The sequence below is a fragment of the Musa acuminata genome, chromosome BXJ3-9 (genome assembly GCF_036884655.1).
Source record: "Musa acuminata AAA Group cultivar baxijiao chromosome BXJ3-9, Cavendish_Baxijiao_AAA, whole genome shotgun sequence".
Taxonomy (NCBI): domain Eukaryota; kingdom Viridiplantae; phylum Streptophyta; class Magnoliopsida; order Zingiberales; family Musaceae; genus Musa; species Musa acuminata.
In genome coordinates, this window is record NC_088357.1 from 8,142,788 (window position 1) to 8,161,148 (window position 18,361).

General features: G+C 42.6%; 3 protein-coding genes across 4 annotated transcripts; 2 read left to right on the forward strand and 1 right to left on the reverse strand.

The window, feature by feature from the left end:
- Positions 1 to 52: 52 nt before the first annotated feature.
- LOC135649746 (probable lipoxygenase 8, chloroplastic) lies at positions 53 to 4,311 on the reverse strand. The gene is made up of 9 exons (XM_065168490.1): positions 3,913 to 4,311; positions 2,753 to 3,033; positions 2,424 to 2,664; positions 2,012 to 2,332; positions 1,846 to 1,931; positions 1,667 to 1,777; positions 1,294 to 1,595; positions 942 to 1,208; positions 53 to 864 (listed from the first exon to the last, which is right to left on the reverse strand). Exons 1-9 carry the CDS (start codon positions 4,253 to 4,255, stop codon positions 105 to 107), a joined length of 2,712 nt encoding a protein of 903 aa, XP_065024562.1. The 5' UTR covers positions 4,256 to 4,311; the 3' UTR covers positions 53 to 104.
- A 2,264-nt stretch (positions 4,312 to 6,575) lies between these two features.
- On the forward strand, positions 6,576 to 10,068 carry LOC103997723 (outer envelope pore protein 16-3, chloroplastic/mitochondrial). Its single transcript, XM_009419028.3, has 3 exons — positions 6,576 to 6,680; positions 7,043 to 7,402; positions 9,598 to 10,068. Exons 2-3 carry the CDS (start codon positions 7,072 to 7,074, stop codon positions 9,741 to 9,743), a joined length of 477 nt encoding a protein of 158 aa, XP_009417303.1. The 5' UTR covers positions 6,576 to 6,680; positions 7,043 to 7,071; the 3' UTR covers positions 9,744 to 10,068.
- A 456-nt stretch (positions 10,069 to 10,524) lies between these two features.
- LOC135649696 (FT-interacting protein 7-like) lies at positions 10,525 to 18,077 on the forward strand. Of its 2 annotated transcripts, XM_065168363.1 has the most exons (5): positions 10,525 to 10,741; positions 12,566 to 12,869; positions 13,034 to 14,084; positions 14,188 to 14,745; positions 15,400 to 18,077. In XM_065168363.1, exon 5 carries the CDS (start codon positions 15,409 to 15,411, stop codon positions 17,740 to 17,742), a length of 2,334 nt encoding a protein of 777 aa, XP_065024435.1. In that variant the 5' UTR covers positions 10,525 to 10,741; positions 12,566 to 12,869; positions 13,034 to 14,084; positions 14,188 to 14,745; positions 15,400 to 15,408; the 3' UTR covers positions 17,743 to 18,077. The 2 variants fall into 2 exon arrangements, with proteins under 2 accessions (XP_065024435.1, XP_065024434.1); XM_065168362.1 differs by lacking the exons at positions 10,525 to 10,741; positions 12,566 to 12,869; positions 13,034 to 14,084 and having other exon boundaries at positions 14,135 to 14,745.
- Positions 18,078 to 18,361: the final 284 nt, after the last annotated feature.

Genomic DNA, 18,361 nt, shown 5'->3' on the forward strand with positions numbered 1-18,361 from the left:
GCTGCATTGTAAAAGATGCTACAGGCGATTCCAATCAATCAATAAATAGAAATATTCGAAGGTAAAAAATGTGATGATAGTTAATCTACCAGTATATATGATTGTTAGATAGAGACACTGTTAGGAATCCCCATCCCTGTAATTCCAGGCTTAGAGAACGGCTTCATGAGCTCGTAAGGGACGACGCCCGCTCCGACTCTGTTCTTCAGCTTAGGATCAGAATTCCGTGAATCGATGATCCCCTCGATCTCCCTTATCCTTCCATTGAATCTCTCATAGGCTCGTTGGATTACCGGATCTTTCACCCACGCCGCCTCCAGCTCGCTACCCAGGTACTCCTCGTCCACCGAATGGCTCGACAGCACATCCAGCACCGCCATCACCACCGTCGCTTGGATCTGGCTGGGCAGGCATTCAAGAAGTGATACCTCCGGCTTCCTCAAGAACCTGACAAAATTCTCCTTCTGCGCATCCTCCGTGGGCATGTTGGTGCGCGCGATAGATGGGCGATTCGGAAAGTAGCCTCCGAATCCGTACTGCCCAAAGTTCACGGCGGCGTGGTGCGCCGACGCTACCCATATGATGGTGGTCAGGGTGTGGATGAGGCTCTCTAACGTGTTAAGTTTCGGCCACCATGGCTCGTCCTTCTTGTCGCCGTGTCCCTCGGTCCGGACCTCGTCCCACCACCTCTGGAGCTCATAGTCGTCGGTGATGTGGCTCGGATCTGGGTAGTAGTGTGAGACGTAGTCCTCAACCCACTGCTTGATGGCAGACCAGATCAGAAGGCCGTCGTTCGCGAATGGGTAGTCGTCGACGGTCAGCCGCAGGCCGTGCTCGGCTGTGGGGTCCTCAACAGCCATTCCCCTGAAATGAACGGCCAGTTTAATCCATCGTTTGCTAAGGATGACTTCCAGCAATCCACCTGTTGTAGTGGTTAGTACCTTCGGATCAAGTCGGCGGGCAGGGCTTCCATGTCGAAGCGCCAAAGCTGGTCGTAGGCGACGGAGCTGATCTCCATGGAGTACTTGAGCGGGGAGAACGATATCTCGATGATCCCCCCGCCGTTTATGAGGGCCTGCCTTGCAAGCGCATTGATCTCCATGGTGTACCGGAAATGGGGGTGCAGCAACCGGTAGATCGGGTGCATCTCGCTGAGCTGCCGATGCGCCGCGATGCTGTAGGGCTCGACGCAACAATGTGTTCTTAGCCTGCGAGTCAAGTCACAGGTCAGATCGGTGCCGCAAGAACAGTAATCGACAATGCTAAAAGAAAGAGAAAGATGATGAACCATACCAATGGCTGATGAGCTCGTGGTGGCACGAATCGTGAGCACGCACATGCGACTTTGCATGCCTCCATAGCCAAGCCCCGGTTGCGTCCCGACGAGGACGGAACACCTGCTTCCATTGGGGCCCCGTCGCAGAGGCTGGTATAGTGAGCTCGATCGCAAGCGGCCTCAGAGTGCCATCGTTGGTGAGGAAGAAGATGGTGCGAGACCCATACAACGTGGTGCCTTCTAGCTTCCGCACCTTGTGCACGTACGGCAACAACAGATCATGGTAATCTAACATGAACAGCCTCTTATTCTCGATTGCCTGACGAAATTAAGCAGACCTATGAGGTTCCTTTAAACACCTAATGTTGCCCTTTGATATTTAGTCAATACCTCATGCACGGTCATGACTCCGTTTATCTCTTCCTCGATCATCTCCTCCGTTATTGCTGACTCAGGAGGTCCAAAGACCTCAGGGTCGAGTTTGCTTACCAGAGGAAATTCCTGCCCGATGGTGGAGATGTTAGATCATGATTCACAAAGATGACACGATAGCAAGAACTGGTCGTCACCTTGATCAGCTCAATGGCATAAGGGTTCACTCCGGCCAACGTTTGGCGAGCAAACTCTTCGTCCCTAAGCCATGAGAACTTGTCCCCTGCGATGGATACACAACGGAGCGACCTTCAGCAAACGCCAATGCGCGAAAGATAGCAGTCGAAGATAACAGGAGGTTACTCTCTATCATTTCAGGTGAATCGAACAGCAGCAGTTCCTGAGTTCCACCGGTAATGGCATTTACCAAACGAGGAAGCAAGCCTTGGAAGAAACCCACTCCTTGTCGCTTTGGCAGTGTCAAGCCATCACCGAACAATGAGTCAATGGCAGTGAAGTGCGGGAATCCGAGCTTGGCATCGATGACAGCGGTCTCGATGGAGGGAATAGCCGCACGAAGCGCCGATCGCAATGTCCTGGACGAGAAGGTCGCTGATTTGACCTCAGAGAAAGCCTCGTCTCTTGGAACGTACACGAAGCCGCTCCTTGTTTCCGATTCTGGATCTGTTTGCATGCCACAAATTATACTCAACGTACGTACTACAAAGCACCGTAACTCTACTGTCCTTCCTTTCATGTCAACATATCTGAATACCTTTCTTTGATCTCGGGCGGCCTGTCCTACAGCGCCTCGGATACGGGAACTCCTTGCTACCACCAAGAACTGGTCTGGTTTTGCTCACATCATGATCTGGATCACCTAGATCATTATACAGATCGTAGTCGTAGATCCTCTCGAACGCCTTTCGCTCTCCCTGACCGTCTCCTCTGATGACTTCAAGCTCTTCTTCCCTCAATCTGCGAAGCCCAGCTGGTGTTTGGGCAGGCAGGTATGACTGATTCCAAGCACAGGAAGCACATTTAGGATCAGTCGTCTATGCGATTCAAATATGTGCGCGCACACACAGACACACACATATATACCTTGTTGACGAAGAACAATCTCTTGTCCGTGTTGTCTGACTTGGAGTGTACCCATGATTTGCATGTTATAGTGAGCGTAGTAGCAGTAGCAGTATGATCGCTGGCGTCGAGCTTGATTTCCTCCAGAAACATCTCCTTGCGGTGCTCGTTCACTACAAAAACCCCTCCAATGTCGCCAAAATCCTTTGGAACTTTGAAGGAAGCCTCGTACTCGATCTCATCCCCATGTTGCTTAGCCTTTTTAGCATAAGCCTTGACGGTCTCCTTTTCCCGTCCAGTCTCTTTCACATAGTCAAACAACGAGTGAATTAAGTCAAAATATGGACCACCGGACTCGTGCATGCACGGAATTAATGCTTGGTAAGGTATTGTGGTTTTCCTCGTCTTCTCTTCCCACTTGGATGAAGATATTCTCTAGCCACCAGAGCTCTAATAGCCTTACGTTTGGCTCACTACAATAGCAGGGAATGGTGCAACGTACGTCTTCCATACGTGTCTTATTCGTCCGTAGACTTTTCTTGGACTATACGACGTCTTTTGGTTAGCGTCACTCTGCCCAAATCAGTGTAGGTTGATTTGTACGTCGATGGTAGGGAATTGCAGTTCATTGTTCTTGCGATGGTTTATCTTTGTGGCACCATGTTGAATGAGAAACTTGGAATTTGGCCTCGGAGAATGCATCTTCAGGAAGAAGATTCCCAAGTTTGGGGGTCATGTTTTCTATTTGTATTTCACAAATGAAATATGGTGGGATCTTCCTCTTTTCAGTACAAAAAATAAAAGAATCACTGGATCGACAATTTAGATGAACCGAACCTATTCTTCTATCAAATTAGACTTGAAAGTTCCTAAAATAATCAAAAAATAATAATAAATCAACAAAGGCAAGGAAGATCAATGGAGTAACTATTTCTATCATATTTTCACGTGGTTTCTCAGATCATTTGGCAAGCCAAGCCCAACTAGAACGACTCCAATTCATCATGCAAAATAATCAAGTTTAAAGATATGTGATCAAAGAGAAGGACTCCTCATGGTTTAATGTTTCTATCTATCGATGCGGAATAGGGAAGAAGAAAGGGAGAGAAAAGAGATGCATGTGATGATAATGGATGTTTCATGGGCGGATAATGCATACAAATGTGGCTACGAAAGCTTACTTGGATCCAGCTCGGTGCTGACGAGCTCGAGCAAGAGCGTTTTGCCGAGCAAATCCTTGACGTCGTCGATCCCGCGCGGCAGTCCAAGGTTACTCAGTAAGCCGCCCACCGTCACCTTGACGGTGGCGACCGCTTTGATGGCCAAGACGGCATCCGTCTCCGCTTGAGAGGACCGGAATTCCTTCAACGCGCAGCGTATACTGCGCACGCCGCTCCTCTTCGAGGTCTTCTTCGACCTCACCAGCACCGCCGGTCCGTGGGGTACTCCACGGCCGGAAGGAAGGGAGCCGCCATGGCAGAAGAGGAGGGAGGAAGCATGGCGATTGAGTTGAGGCGTCAGCATATTCTAAAGATAAGAGAGGGCGGTGAAGGTTTCGCAACTGCGTCGAAGACGATTGGCTTACGGTGTATATAAAGACGAACTTGCGTGGTGGAACAGTGGGCTTAGCTTAACCCATACGACATATGTGCGTGTCCGAAGTCAAACAGGGATTTCGTACGAAAGTAAGGTGGGGGAACACATTTAAAATGCAAATATATTTGAAACATGTGTCGAGGGTTTGTCCGGTGAGAATACATTTCAAAGGCGTCTCGACGTCTAATATATATTTTAAATATGAATTGATATTTAGTAATTTTTTTAAAAAAATCAAACTTGCTTCGATGTTATATTTACGAGATGTTAATGTAATTTTTAAAATATTATATGATATTATCTAAAATTATAAGTTTGTCAAATTTAGTAAGAAACAAATAAAATTTATGTCTTTGTAGAATTTTATTTATTTATTTTTAAAATTATTTATATTCATTTTATATTATTTTTAATTTATATTTATTATATATATATTTTATAAGATTATATTTATTTATTAGAAGGATAAATTTATCATATTATATTTAATGTATTTTTAAATTTTAATTTTATCAAATAATACTTACATATATGTTTCTATTATTTATCGAACACTCAAAACATTTCATACTTACATATTCACTAAAACTTATTTTGAGCCTAACATCATCATCTTATCCCATCATTTCTAACGTGGATCTTCGGAAAGAAAGAAAAAAAATGTCAGATTTATTCAACTATGTAATGTGGTTCAATAACAACATTATAGTAAAAAAAACCTAATCATGCAGGAGGAATTTAATGACAGAAAATTCAAATAGAGATTGGATAGTTGGTATGGTTGCCCCAAAAACCACGTAAACGGTTGACAATTTGGCTTCAAGCAGAACGACACCGATAGATTTCGGTTCCCATTGCTATTCCTAAACGTGAAGTCCAAATCCTCCATCAACACAGGAAAACGAAAATGGCGGTAGGAGTCCAAATCCTCCATCAACATATGTCACGTGTTCTCAAACTTATTGAGACTGCTGAGTTGTCGTGCCACATCTTATCGAAGCTCCAGTGATTTCAACGATCAATCATCATAACGTGTAAGACTACTGAGTGTTCTTTTTGGGTTGGGACTCCGTACGGTTCACTAACAAAGCAAGTTCCACGTGTAAAAGCCTTCAGCCTTCAGCCTTGGTGTTTGACTCGTCGTAGATGTGATGATCCATTTCGAGCGCGTTACTATTTCCTTAAACGGATATATATATATATATCAATTCCATGCGAGGTTACGTAAAGATATATCGAAAACTCAAAGTCTCCACCTCAAGCATGCTACTGTTTCTCCGATGCCTAGACTTGTTGGCACAAACTACGTGGCATGATGGAAACCATACTGACTTCCACCAAACGTGAGGATATCTTTTACGTTACATCCTTAATTTATGATGATTGTGAACCAATCACCACAAAAGCAATTTCAAGTGTTCATCTTTTTTTTTTCTTTTTTTAATACAATAACTACTTCCTTATACACTTATGCACGAGATATTCTTTCATGATAAAACGATGTTGCCTTCTCCGATCTAAGATATTTGATAGCTCGACTTAAAACAAACTATAGTAACACATGCAGATCAATAAATCTTAAAAAATCTTGACATGCCATAAAATAACATTCAATACATGAATATTAACCCAGTTTGAAACGAAATATGAGTTAGGAAACACTACAAAAATCGAGTCCATAATGGATATCGTTTTTATATTTCGACTTTGTTGTTATGAATAAACTTCTATCAGCCTAGTAGATGAGCTCAAAAATAAGTTAATTATCTTTCTCCGATTATAATCTTATTAAATTATTATGATTGAATTAAGTCATGCTCATGTCATCAAATAATAGAGAATGGATCGATCTTTTTCTATTGATATTATTATTTACTTGTATTATAAAAAAATCATTAAAACACCAACAAATACAAATTAATTTTTTCTAATTTTTTCATCCATAAAACTCAAAGTTTCGATTTCTTAATGAATATCTTATGACTTAAGTGTAGGGAGCTCAATGATATTAATTTGGATAAAACGATATCGTTGAATTTGAAAACATGATCACGAGATCTCTGATAACTTTGCAACATTTTGCGTTAACCAAATTATATTTGTGCTGTTTATAATTGATAGAAAAAGAGGAAATGACCCAAATTACAAAAATAAAAGATAAAAAAAGCAGGTAGCCGTTCTTTTCGATCAAACGGCCACGATATCTTCAGAGACCGATCGCCATCTGATCGTGATTCGGAAGGACGAGGGCGCTCTGGTAATTTCACTATCTTACCACGCATACTCTATAGGTCCGCCTGCGGTTTGCGAGAACTCACCCTCGCGCAAAGGTCCAGAAGAGCCGCAAGCCAAGGTAACCTTCCCCAATCATTCCGCAATTGTTGCTTAGGAAATTTCAATTGTCGCAATCCTGATCTTAATAACTCTCTCGTAATTGTGGTTGTATCTGATCTCATAGAGCAATCGCCCAATTCAATTTTCGGAATCTTTTAGGGCACCGTTCTTTTGTCGATTTGATCGGTACCATTTTCCGATCATCCCCTTGCATCTCTTGGATCTTGGTGTGGTTTCTCGTTATACCGTGGGTACTGCGATCAAATTTTAGTTCAAGAAAGAATCTTGATTTGCGATCTTGGTTTTTCTGGGCTGTGGCTCCTCGTCTCCCTTCTTTATTTGTATGATTATTTGGATCTATTGTTTGATCATGGGTTTTAGGGTTCCATTTCATCGAGTGGAAGAGAAGGATGGATCAATTGGACATGGGATATCTGGAGGACGAGGATTCTCCAGCCATGAAGACGTTTAAGGCTGCGACGACGGGATTAGTGGCAGGGACCATTTGGGGCACCATTGTTGCTACTTGGCATGATGTGCCTCGTGTCGAGAGGAACGTTGCTCTTCCGGGGTTGATAAGAACATTGAAGCTGTGCGGGAACTATGGGCTCACCTTTGCTGCCGTCGGTGGACTGTACATCGGTGTGGAGCAGTTGGTGCAAAAGCAAAGGATGAAGAGGGATTTCATAAATGGTGCTGTGGGCGCATTTGTTGCTGGAGCAACTGTTTATGGTTTTAGAGGTACCATTTTTCTCTATTTTCATCTAGCACTAGAATGTAGAACGTAAGCTCGCCGTCTTCCTTCATATATCTGTGGTCTGAGTGGCTCTTGTTATGACATTACTGAAAATTTTAATTTTCCACAATGGTTCTGTTAGTGGATAGTATCCGTAACACACACTGCATCTTGATTTTCTCTGGGAAATATGGTCTCGGAAATTTCTTGTTATTGAACCTTGGTTGGCATATCTGTTGTCTACCTGAAGAACATATTTTTCTGACATTTGTGTTAATGTGTTGCTTTGCTTGGAAACCTTGGTTGTTCTTAAGCTTGGCTGCAAAAGTGAGTGCTCTAGTCGTCAATCTTGAGGTTATTTAACATGGTGCTGGAGCATTTTATCACGTTATGCAATTGATCACCCATGAATCCATTAAGCTAACTGTCGAAATGCTTTCCTACTTGAATTTTGATAGACCGTATATATGGATTGATACTAGGTTCTTTAATGACCTTTTCGTTGAGTACATTTTTAAGTTGTTTTGTTTGAACTATCTTGCACCACCCGAGACATAAAATATCACATGCTTTGTGCGTAATACAAACCATGGTTTCAAGTATCAGTTTCAAATTTATGTAAGCTGTGGAATTTCAATTGTGACCTTTTTAGGATGAATTACAGTAGTTCCAGCTGAGATTCAGGAAGACTAAAAAATGAACAAACTAAACTAGTTAGATCTCACTCAGGTGAAAAATCTGCACTGAATTTTGTTTTTGCTAAATTAAGATTTAATACCTTGAAAATAAAGATCTGGTTATGTAATGTAGAAATAGATGCTCTTCTATATGGAGGTACATATACAGATATACTTATATATCAATAATGTATATGCCAAGTGAAGTATCATGTTATAATATACTAGTGTTTTTTAAAGAAATTTGTATCCAAAACATGGCTACTGATCACTTGTTTTGTTTTGCATGGTCTTGACAATTCTAAAAATATTTGATAGTGAGTTAATCTCTTGCCAGCCGAGATAACTGATCAAGAAAACATCAAAAGTAAAGCCAACGGACACATTAACCTTAATTAGTTCGTTCACTTGGAACACAAAACTTTGGCCAAAGTTCTAAACTTAGACTTGACTCTGGACCATAACTAGTCAAAGTTTATTGAAACTTCAAAGGTACTTTACCTCCTGATTGACTAAATAAATTGGTGTCAGCTGAAAATAAAACCTCAGTACAGGACCATATGATATATATCTATTGATGCAGCTTCTATAGGTTATCTGATTTTTCAAGCTGACTAGCTTCTTTTGTTGCTAGAGGACCAGTATGAAGAATTTCATTCATATCGTGGCATGTTTGATTAAAACAGCATGCTGTTGTTTGGTTAGTGCTCACTTTCCACCGAAATAGTTGTTATAGCTAGCCTACTATTTATCACTTATAATGATCCTCCAATGCTTATCCATCTTGCTAGCTTAATGGTTTTTGATTGTAGAAGTATTTTGCTTTAGTTGTCAAACTTGTGCTCAGGTCTGCATCTTTTGGTTATAGATGGTTTTAATTGGAGATATATTTAACATGCATTTGTTTCTGTATCTTTTCTAGTGACTTTAATAAAAAACTATTTGATCCAGAATGTTATGGCAGTTGACCACAAAATTGTTTCTTGAACTTGTGTGTTATGAACTGTATCTGTTGAAGAAATCATAAAGAATTTTTTTCACTTAGGAGTTATGCTATGATTTAAAATATTATAGAGTAAAAGGTCCATATAGCTGACCCAAATAGTCTGGATATTGTAAACTTGTTGTTGTCATCATAATATTTCCACGCTAAAGCTATTTAATAATGTAAACAGATTTTCAGGCTGTAGTTTATGAATTTTGCATTAGTATTAATAACTGTTTTGTGAGTAGGAGTGTAATGTCAAGATGCTATCTGATTGTTGCTTGGTGATTTGCAAAGATATCTACACATAATTTCCTCTAGTTTGTTCTTTTGACTTGCACTTGTTACCATCACCATAATGTGTCCTTGCCCCGAAAGGAGATAAAAGTTTACTGAATCTATGGTATCTGTTTCTTGGGACCATCCTGGAGAAAAGTCATAATACGAGTCTTTTTCTGATGTGTAATATCCATGCTTTATCATCATTTTTGCTTGAGATAACCCAGTTTACCTGATGTGTATTTCATCTGATGTTCAGGCAGGAACATTCAAGCAGCTCTCACTGGGGGATCAGCTCTTGCATTTACTTCTGCTGTTCTGGACATTGGAGGGCGCACGACAAGAATTGATAACGGGAAGGTGTACGCCCCGGTTACTATCGAGAAAAGACCTGCTGATAGCTAATTTCTCGTAAAAGGTGTTCAGCATCTGGCGACCACCGCAACCATCGAAATGGGGCTCCTGCCATCTAGTTTGTGTTCTGAACTAATTTTAATTTGTTCTATCCGAAGGAATATTACCTTGCTGCTGTTCTCAGTACCTACGCTTTGTCTGTGAAACCAAAGTGGAGGAAACTGCGAAATAAGCCAGTCCTGGTGTTGTTTTGGTTGATGACTATGGTGGACTTCCTTGAGATAAATTTTCTGGTGTTTGTTGCTGAGCAGTGGAGATGATTTCTCGTTTCACTGCTAAACTAAATCGTGGAATAAATTTGAGAGTAGCACATCTACACAGCAAGCTGTTGAGTAATTATCAGACTCGTCATGCGTAGCAACAACCTAGTGATGGGAAGGTGCAACATGCCGTGTCTTTGGTCTTTGCTAAGTTTCGACCACAGTGAAGGAGACTCGAGGGTAAGAATTGTTAGCTCACACGTACTGTCTGCTGCATATAATCCATATGACACAGTAATTCCTCCTCTTGTTTCGATCCTCTTATGAGGCTTCACATTAACTTTTGGATACATGTAAAAAGCTGATATATTTAGTTACACCTTCCCTGGTGGTGATCTCAGTGGCGACGACGCGTCATTAACTGTGGCAATCACCCGCTGTCTGATCATCTTGTTTCTTCTTCGCCAATCTTAAAGTCTTTTTTATGGAGCTCTCTCTCTCTCTCTCTCTCTCGTTCTCGTGCCTTCTTTGCTTGATTGATATTCATATCGTCTAGTTTCTTTTTGTCGTCGATCCCATGGTTCAGCGGTCTAGACGAGAGACCCAGAATCGAGAAGGAAAAAAGGGGGGGAAGGATGACCTTCAAGACCGTGGACGCTGTCGTCTCCGGTTTCGGGGGATCCCTCAACTCGGAATCGGCTGAGAGCTCCCCGCTTGCACCGGATCAGCCAAACCTGCTCGTCTTCTTGGCCGACAAAGACCCCCCAACCAATCGCAGCCGGTGCGCTGGTACGTGTATATTAGTAGCAGTAGCAACTTCTTCCCTCTCGTATTAGATGTGTTCCAGTTCTCGTTATTTGAAAGGATTAAGAGACGGAGACCCTTTTCTCTTCCTTCCGATTGAGAACAGTCCTCTCTTGGCGCGAAACCCTTCTGATCTCCTTTTTCTCTAAATCAGCAGATTGGTTTTTTTAACGTCGACTAATTATTTTCTCTGTTGTTCGATCTGGTATGTTTATGTGGACGGTGCCCAATGCCGTCAAGATTATTCTTTTATTGTTTTGTTTTGAAGTGGTATTATTTCCCACATCTACGTGATAATGGGTTTGGAACTGTGAGGTGATGCGTTCTGATTGTTACATTTGGTTTCTTTATCATCTTTCCGATACTCTGACTTTTAATTGAGGTTCAAATTTCTTGATCTGCTTTAGTTTAGGGCAAACCACGGGAAGAGATAAACCCACTGGATGGAAAAAAAAGCATTTTTGAACGTGGACTCCTTTAATTAATGGCAATCTTTGTTAATAATCTCTCCGTGGAGATATTACTTTAATTTGTTTCTACATGATTTGTAAGTTACATATACTGATAGGAAATAAACTCATTTCTATTCTGTAATAGATATTGATCCGATCTGTGGCAGATAATAATGCTAATGACTAAAGTATGCTAGTTAAAGAAATGCGTCATCAATGTTCCTTTCAGCACTTCATAAATTTAGCTTCTATTATGGAAAAGTTTAAATCAATTGCCTTTTTCATTCCAGCATGTTGTTTTTATAGTTTCTATGATATCATTCCGATTCCTTTTCTTTTTTGTTTTTCTGAACGAGGTGATGCTAACTTGTGCCTTCTTTTCCTTGCATGAAAATTTAGATGGTTGCATGCATGGTACCATTTGGCACTTCAATGTAACAGCATGTTTGCATTGTTACTCATGCTCACAGTTCCAGATTGGAAGGGGAAGAATGTCATGGTGGTCTCTAAGGTCGTATGGGTCTCATCATTCTTCCCCTGAGCTGAAGTATTTGAATGTGCAGTTTAATGTGTAGAATCAAGGTTTCATGCAGTGTAGCCTATGCTATGGCATATTCTTGGGTAAAATCAAGTTACTCGTGCATTTCTTTGGAAGATACACATTGGATCGAGGAGATAAACGAGAACTGTGGTCCTTGTGGCTGATGGATAATCATTAATAGTTGTTCTAAACTAAAGTATCAGTTATGATTACAATCGTATTGATTCAAGATCAACTGCATGATAATGCCTTCGTTATCTTCATCCTTTTGTTCTTCACTGCCTTGGAACTTGAAATGTCTGGATAAATTCGCAACGTGTTTCCACTTTTAGTTCTTCATCCTATTTAGAGGACTTTTTTATTTCTCTGTATACCAAACTTCTCTGATTGACAGTGCTGCGCGTTGTTGAAACATTGCATTTCTCATTATAGATTGCTTTATGACCCTCATATTGTTCCATTTGCATGATGGATGAAGGATTGAATTCATTTGTTTCTCTTCAACTCTTTTTGTGGATGCAATGTTGCTTCTTCATGCCTGCCTAGATCCTTTACCTTAGTTTCTAGGAAAATTTGGGAAAACCAAAGTATGATGGCCTTATGACTGTTTGGTTGTCTTGTCTAATGAAAGCTTTAGTTTTGTGAATCTATGATTGCCTATAAAACGACATAGTGTAACAACAGTTGCTTTTTTATATATTATTTAGTCATGTCAGATTCTACAAGGAAAATTACTTTGAGATCATAGAACTTTGTTTAAATTTACCCGATCTGACCCCTTTTTTTGTAACCAAGAGACTCAATTTCTGTCCCTAGTGTGCAGGTGATACACACAGCAATATGGTACTTCTCAGAGCATATGTTGAAAAATCCCAGCCATTGGTGGCGAGTAGACCTTAAATATCAATCGGAGAATGGTGCTATTGCCGGACTCTTAGCATGATGCTCATCCCAGTGACAATATTGACACCCTTCTGGCTAGCAATTGGTTTAGCAAACCTGGATTTACTTATGTTTTCTGAATTATTTCGCAGCCTCATCATCAATGAGTTATGTTGCAGAGAGCCTCTTCGCAGATGTCCCATCCTTGTTGACCGGCTTCCAGAAATTATTGCCTCAGGTCAGAAGCCACACTGTACTCACTATAGCTCTCTTGCCATGCAATTACTCTCTTAGATACAGCTGCAATTATTCAGTCCAAGTTGCCGTTTAGGTTTTTAGATTTTGGAGGTTTTGAGAAAGGTTGGGTGGAAATTAATTTGGTATGTTGGTGATGTGTGGTAGGCCTAAGCTTTGATCATCAGCTACAAATAGAGGCATGTGGAAGAGTGCAGAAAATGGCAAGTTACTGTCTGAGCAAAGCAGGGTCGAGACAGAGAGTTGACGATGACCGATGGACATCGAATGGACAATTATTTCCAATATTTGGCTGTGATTGACCAAAAGGTAAGAGAAGGTCGGTGTATCTTCTGGTCTGGTGAGAGAGTGCACACTTGACATTACAAGAGAGCTATGGTGTTTCACTGGCCAGTTTTGAATCCAATGAGTAGCTCAACAATGCACTGGGTGGGCTTACATGGTTCAGCACCCAGTCAATGGCTATCTTAAAGGGAAGCTGCTGTGGCCTGACCTCTCGTCTCCATGCTGTGAGAGAAGAATGGTGTGTTCCACAGCTGAGGCGTGCCCCTGTGGATGACCGGTCTAATGTTTTACGGTGCAGATGACTACGAAGGCATGTAACCCTCGTGATGCATCTATGATGATGCACAGTGTTCACAAGGGAAATTAAAGTTGGAGAGAAGAAGTAAAGGGAGACGATGGCCAAAAGCCAAAACAAAAGGTAGCAAAAGAAGGGTGAAAAGGACAACTGGGGGACAACAAAAAGACACTGCAGATGGCCCCACGGCCCGCTGCGGCCTGGTTATGATAACCCTCGACAAAAAGGGGGAGAAATAAAAGAGAGAGAGAGAGAGAGAATTAAAAGGGTAGAAAAACCTACGAACCTAGCAATGGAGCATTAATGGACTGGCTTTTGTGCGTGCCAAGACGGAGAGAAAAGGCTGCAATCGTGTTGGCAACCTGACACGTCTCACCTCTCCCTCTTTCTGATGAAACTTTCCGCCATCAGGCGGTTTGAAAGGAGTAATAAGAAGCGTCGCGGGGTTGCAAAATGGGTAGCTCACGCAACATTTGTATATGATCACGAGAAAGTGCTACTACTTAGTTGGACCACATGGACCGCCCTTCAAAACGATGAGACTTAATTGAGTTACTCACTTTGGTAATTGATGGGGAACGGACTGTTGAAAAGAAAAGCGTACAGTGTGACATAACAGTAGGTATTTTAAGCTCTTCAAAAAGCATAATTTAGCTTCCCTTTTTCTGTTTTTAGGTTCACTAGTTTAATATATTCTCATAATCTATGCGATGTACGTAAGATGATACAAAATGGAGAAGAGGCTGGAAAATGGTGGTTTGCAGCTGGAGTTGGAGACGCCAGCGGGGAGGGGCACGTGACAACCGCCCGATCGCGGTCTCCGCCCACGTTCGCCTCGGGTTCCCTGCACCGCACCAGTAAAATATCATTCTCCCGAGGAACATGAGTCTTGTTTAAAGAGCCACGCAGTGGCAGTAACAATGATGGTTATTATAATGCTGTAAGCCGAGACAGTAGTGTGGTGTGGTGTGTCGTGGGGTGCGCCAGCCTCTGCTGCGCTTGTCCCTTCCTTTTTCGTGTCTCCCACCACCCTCTCTTGTGGATTCAGATCTCTTTCTTGGTCTCACCCACTGAGCCACTGAAAAGAGATTAGACACCGAGGGAGTGAGCGAGAGAGTGTGATCAGTAAATGTAATGGAGCCGAACCTTCCATTTACATCATCGAGATGAGGAGGATCGGCGAGTCGGTCTCTTCTACGCCTTCTGGTTGCATCTGAGGTCCTCCAACCTCCTCCTCCTCCTCCTCCTCTGTCTTCCCCTCCCTTGTATTTTCCGTCAGGTACGTTGGATCACTCCTGCTGGTTACGGCATTTTACGTTGCTAAAGGTTGTAGCTTTTCCTATGGTTCTTTCTTCGCTTCGCACCTTGGTCTCGTCAACTTTCTTCGTTTAGAACTCAAAAAGATCGATTTTTCCCTATAATGTGATGGATTTGCTTGTTTCTGTTTCTTCCAAGTTCCAAGTAATGAAGATTGTTTTTCTTTTCACATGTACAAGTTTGTGGTTTTCTGGGGTCTTCATGCCTGGGTTTGGAACAAAAACCATCCAAGATTTGAAATCGGTCGCTCCACATTTTGATCGTCATGCACTAAATTTCTCCGAGTTAAAAAAGTTAGGGCTCTTCCTCTTCTGAAGTTTAGAGCTTGCAGTACATAAGCCTCCGTTTGTAGATGCTTTCTTGTGACAGGCACCCGGTTGTTTCCTCTGCAAAAGTCGCGGTTTCGAGTTTGCTTTTGTAACATTTTGTAGATGCCCTCTGTTCGGATCTTCCTCGTACCCCGGAGGTCTCCTGGATTCTGATGTGGTTTAACCTTCAGATGCCAAACGGCTGTATCTATTTGAGTTCATGGCTGGAATCATGTTTTCTTAATATCTAAAATGTTTACACATAGTTGTACAATCTAAAGATTTAACGCTGCTTCTTTTGCCATCAGTTTTAGAAGATGCAGAGGCCATTCCCGCTGCCTCAGGAGGACTTCTCCTTGAAGGAGACAGCCCCCCGCCTTGGTGGCGGAGGACTTGGTGGCGGCGATAAGCTCACCAACACGTATGACCTCGTTGAGCAGATGCAGTACCTCTATGTTCGTGTTGTGAAAGCCAAGGATCTACCAGCTAAGGATGTTACGGGAAGCTGTGATCCCTATGTGGAGGTAAAACTTGGTAACTACAAAGGCACCACTCGCCATTTCGAGAAGAAGACGAATCCTGAATGGAACCAAGTGTTTGCTTTCTCAAAAGATCGGATCCAAGCTTCTGTGGTGGAGGTCGTGGTCAAGGACAAGGATTTCGTGAAGGATGATTTCATGGGAATGGTTTTGTTTGATCTGAATGAGATTCCGAAAAGAGTTCCGCCAGATAGCCCGTTGGCACCACAGTGGTACAGATTGGAAGATCGCAAGGGGGAGAAGGTAAAGGGAGAGCTGATGCTAGCTGTTTGGATGGGTACACAGGCGGATGAGGCGTTCCCGGATGCGTGGCACTCTGATGCTGCAACAGTTCCCGGTGATGGCCTTGCAAACATCAGATCGAAGGTATACCTCTCTCCCAAGCTTTGGTATGTGAGAGTTAACATCATCGAAGCCCAAGATTTGCTGCTCAATGCAAAGCCAGGATTCCCAGAAGTCTTTGTTAAAGCTACTATTGGCAATCAAACACTTAGGACCAGGATTTCACCAAGCAGGTGCCCGAACCCTTTGTGGAATGAGGATTTGATGTTTGTTGTAGCAGAACCATTCGAAGAACATTTGATCCTAAGTGTAGAAGAGAGAATCGGGCCTAACAAGGACGAGGTGTTGGGGAAGGCTGTTATTCATCTGCAGAAGGTGGAGCGGAGGTTTGACTGTAGGATAATCAATTCAAGGTGGTATCACCTGGAGAAGCATGTGGCAGCTGATGGTGAGCAGAAGAAGGAGGTGAAATTTGCTAGTCGAATTCATCTAAGGTTATGTTTGGATGGTGGATACCATGTTTTGGATGAGTCCACCCACTATAGCAGTGATCTTAGGCCCACTGCGAAACAACTGTGGAAGCCAAGCATTGGTATCCTAGAGCTAGGTATATTGACTGCCCAGGGATTGCTCCCGATGAAGACTAAGGATGGGCGTGGAACTACTGATGCGTATTGTGTAGCTAAATATGGGCAGAAATGGGTTCGTACTAGAACGATCATTGACAGTTTTAGTCCGAAATGGAATGAGCAATACACTTGGGAGGTATATGACCCATGTACTGTAATCACAGTTGGCGTGTTCGACAACTGCCACTTACAGGGTGGAGACAAGGCAAATGGTGCAAAAGATAACAGAATTGGCAAGGTACGAATTCGACTTTCTACGCTAGAGACTGATAAAGTCTACACACATTCGTACCCCCTTCTGGTTTTGCATACAACAGGGGTTAAGAAGATGGGAGAAGTTCACTTGGCTGTTCGATTCTCCTGTTCCTCTCTGCTTAATATGCTGCATACTTATTCTAGGCCACTGCTGCCAAAGATGCATTACCTACATCCTTTGACTGTTACCCAGCTTGACTACTTGAGGCACCAGTCCACTCAGATAGTGTCAACCAGGTTGGGTCGTGCAGAGCCGCCGCTGAGAAAGGAGGTTGTGGAATATATGTTGGATGTCGGCTCCCATATGTGGAGCATGAGGAGGAGCAAAGCTAATTTCTTTCGAATTATTAATGTTTTGAGTGGTTTGATTGCGACCGGAAGATGGTTTGGCCAGATATGCCTTTGGAAGAACCCCATAACGACCGTACTTATACATGTTCTCTACGTAATACTGGTTCTATATCCGGAACTGATACTTCCAACAATGTTCCTCTACTTGTTTCTGATTGGAGTATGGTACTACCGATGGCGGCCAAGGAAGCCTCCTCACATGGACACTCGACTATCACATGCAGACACTGCCCATCCTGATGAGCTTGACGAGGAATTCGATACATTTCCTACATCGAGACCACCTGAAATTGTGAGGATGAGGTACGATCGATTAAGGAGCGTTGCTGGAAGGGTGCAAACTGTGGTTGGAGACCTGGCTACACAGGGGGAGAGATTTCAGTCCCTGTTGAGCTGGCGAGATCCAAGAGCGACTGCTCTCTTTTTGATCTTTTGCCTTGCTGCTGCCATTGTGCTCTATGTAACGCCATTCCAGGTTGTCGCCCTCCTCACAGGCTTTTACGTGCTGAGGCACCCAAGGTTCCGGCACAGGCTTCCCTCAGTACCGCTCAACTTCTTCAGGAGATTGCCAGCAAGGACCGATAGCATGTTATGAGAAGCTTTTTGTTTGGAGAACTTGTTCGCCCCTGAGACAATGTAGTGGCAAAGCTATTGAAACCCGAGTCTTCATCAGAAAGCAAGAGCGAGGATCAGTATTTTGGTCGATCGTCAACTCATGCTATGGTGTTCCTCCAACTCTACCTGTGTCGATCAGTCTTCATGTTATGCATTTCTTTCTTCTCTTATTTGTTTTCTATTGCTTTGTGAGATCTAGTTATGGTTTGAACTGGTCGCTAATGATGTATTGTTACCGTGATTAGAAGCTGTTGAGTCACTGATTAAGGCCTCAAATCCTATTGTGTCTGAACGAGTTTTTTGTCTTTCATGGTCTCTTATCTTCTTGGTGATGGTTAGGATAAATCCTTCCAGGTCGTTTGTAATCTTGTTCAAATCGTTGTTTATTGGACAACATCTGCTTGCTGTAGAGTGCATTGTTATCGACAGAAAGATGTGAGCCTCAACTCCCAGCTTGTTCCATGGCACTCCCGACTTTGTGCAATCTCTCATGCATGTGGTGTCTTCTCATATGGTGATCACTGTTCATATTGACCGGAACTTTGTCTTTAATCCACAGATATTGTGATACATGGAGCCTCTTTGCTTCATTCCTTCCC

Excerpts from the sequence above, each read along its gene's own strand:
- LOC135649746 (XM_065168490.1), bottom strand. The coding sequence starts at position 4,255 with ATGCTGACGCCTCAACTCAATCGCCATGCTTCCTCCCTCCTCTTCTGC. Across the intron at positions 2,333-2,423 it reads CCGCCCGAGATCAAAGAAAG|ATCCAGAATCGGAAACAAGG; the intron begins GTATTCAGATAT and ends GCATGCAAACAG. Across the intron at positions 1,596-1,666 it reads GAGTCATGACCGTGCATGAG|GCAATCGAGAATAAGAGGCT; the intron begins GTATTGACTAAA and ends TAATTTCGTCAG.
- LOC103997723 (XM_009419028.3), top strand. The coding sequence starts at position 7,072 with ATGGATCAATTGGACATGGGATATCTGGAGGACGAGGATTCTCCAGCC. Across the intron at positions 7,403-9,597 it reads AACTGTTTATGGTTTTAGAG|GCAGGAACATTCAAGCAGCT; the intron begins GTACCATTTTTC and ends TCTGATGTTCAG.
- LOC135649696 (XM_065168363.1), top strand. The coding sequence starts at position 15,409 with ATGCAGAGGCCATTCCCGCTGCCTCAGGAGGACTTCTCCTTGAAGGAG.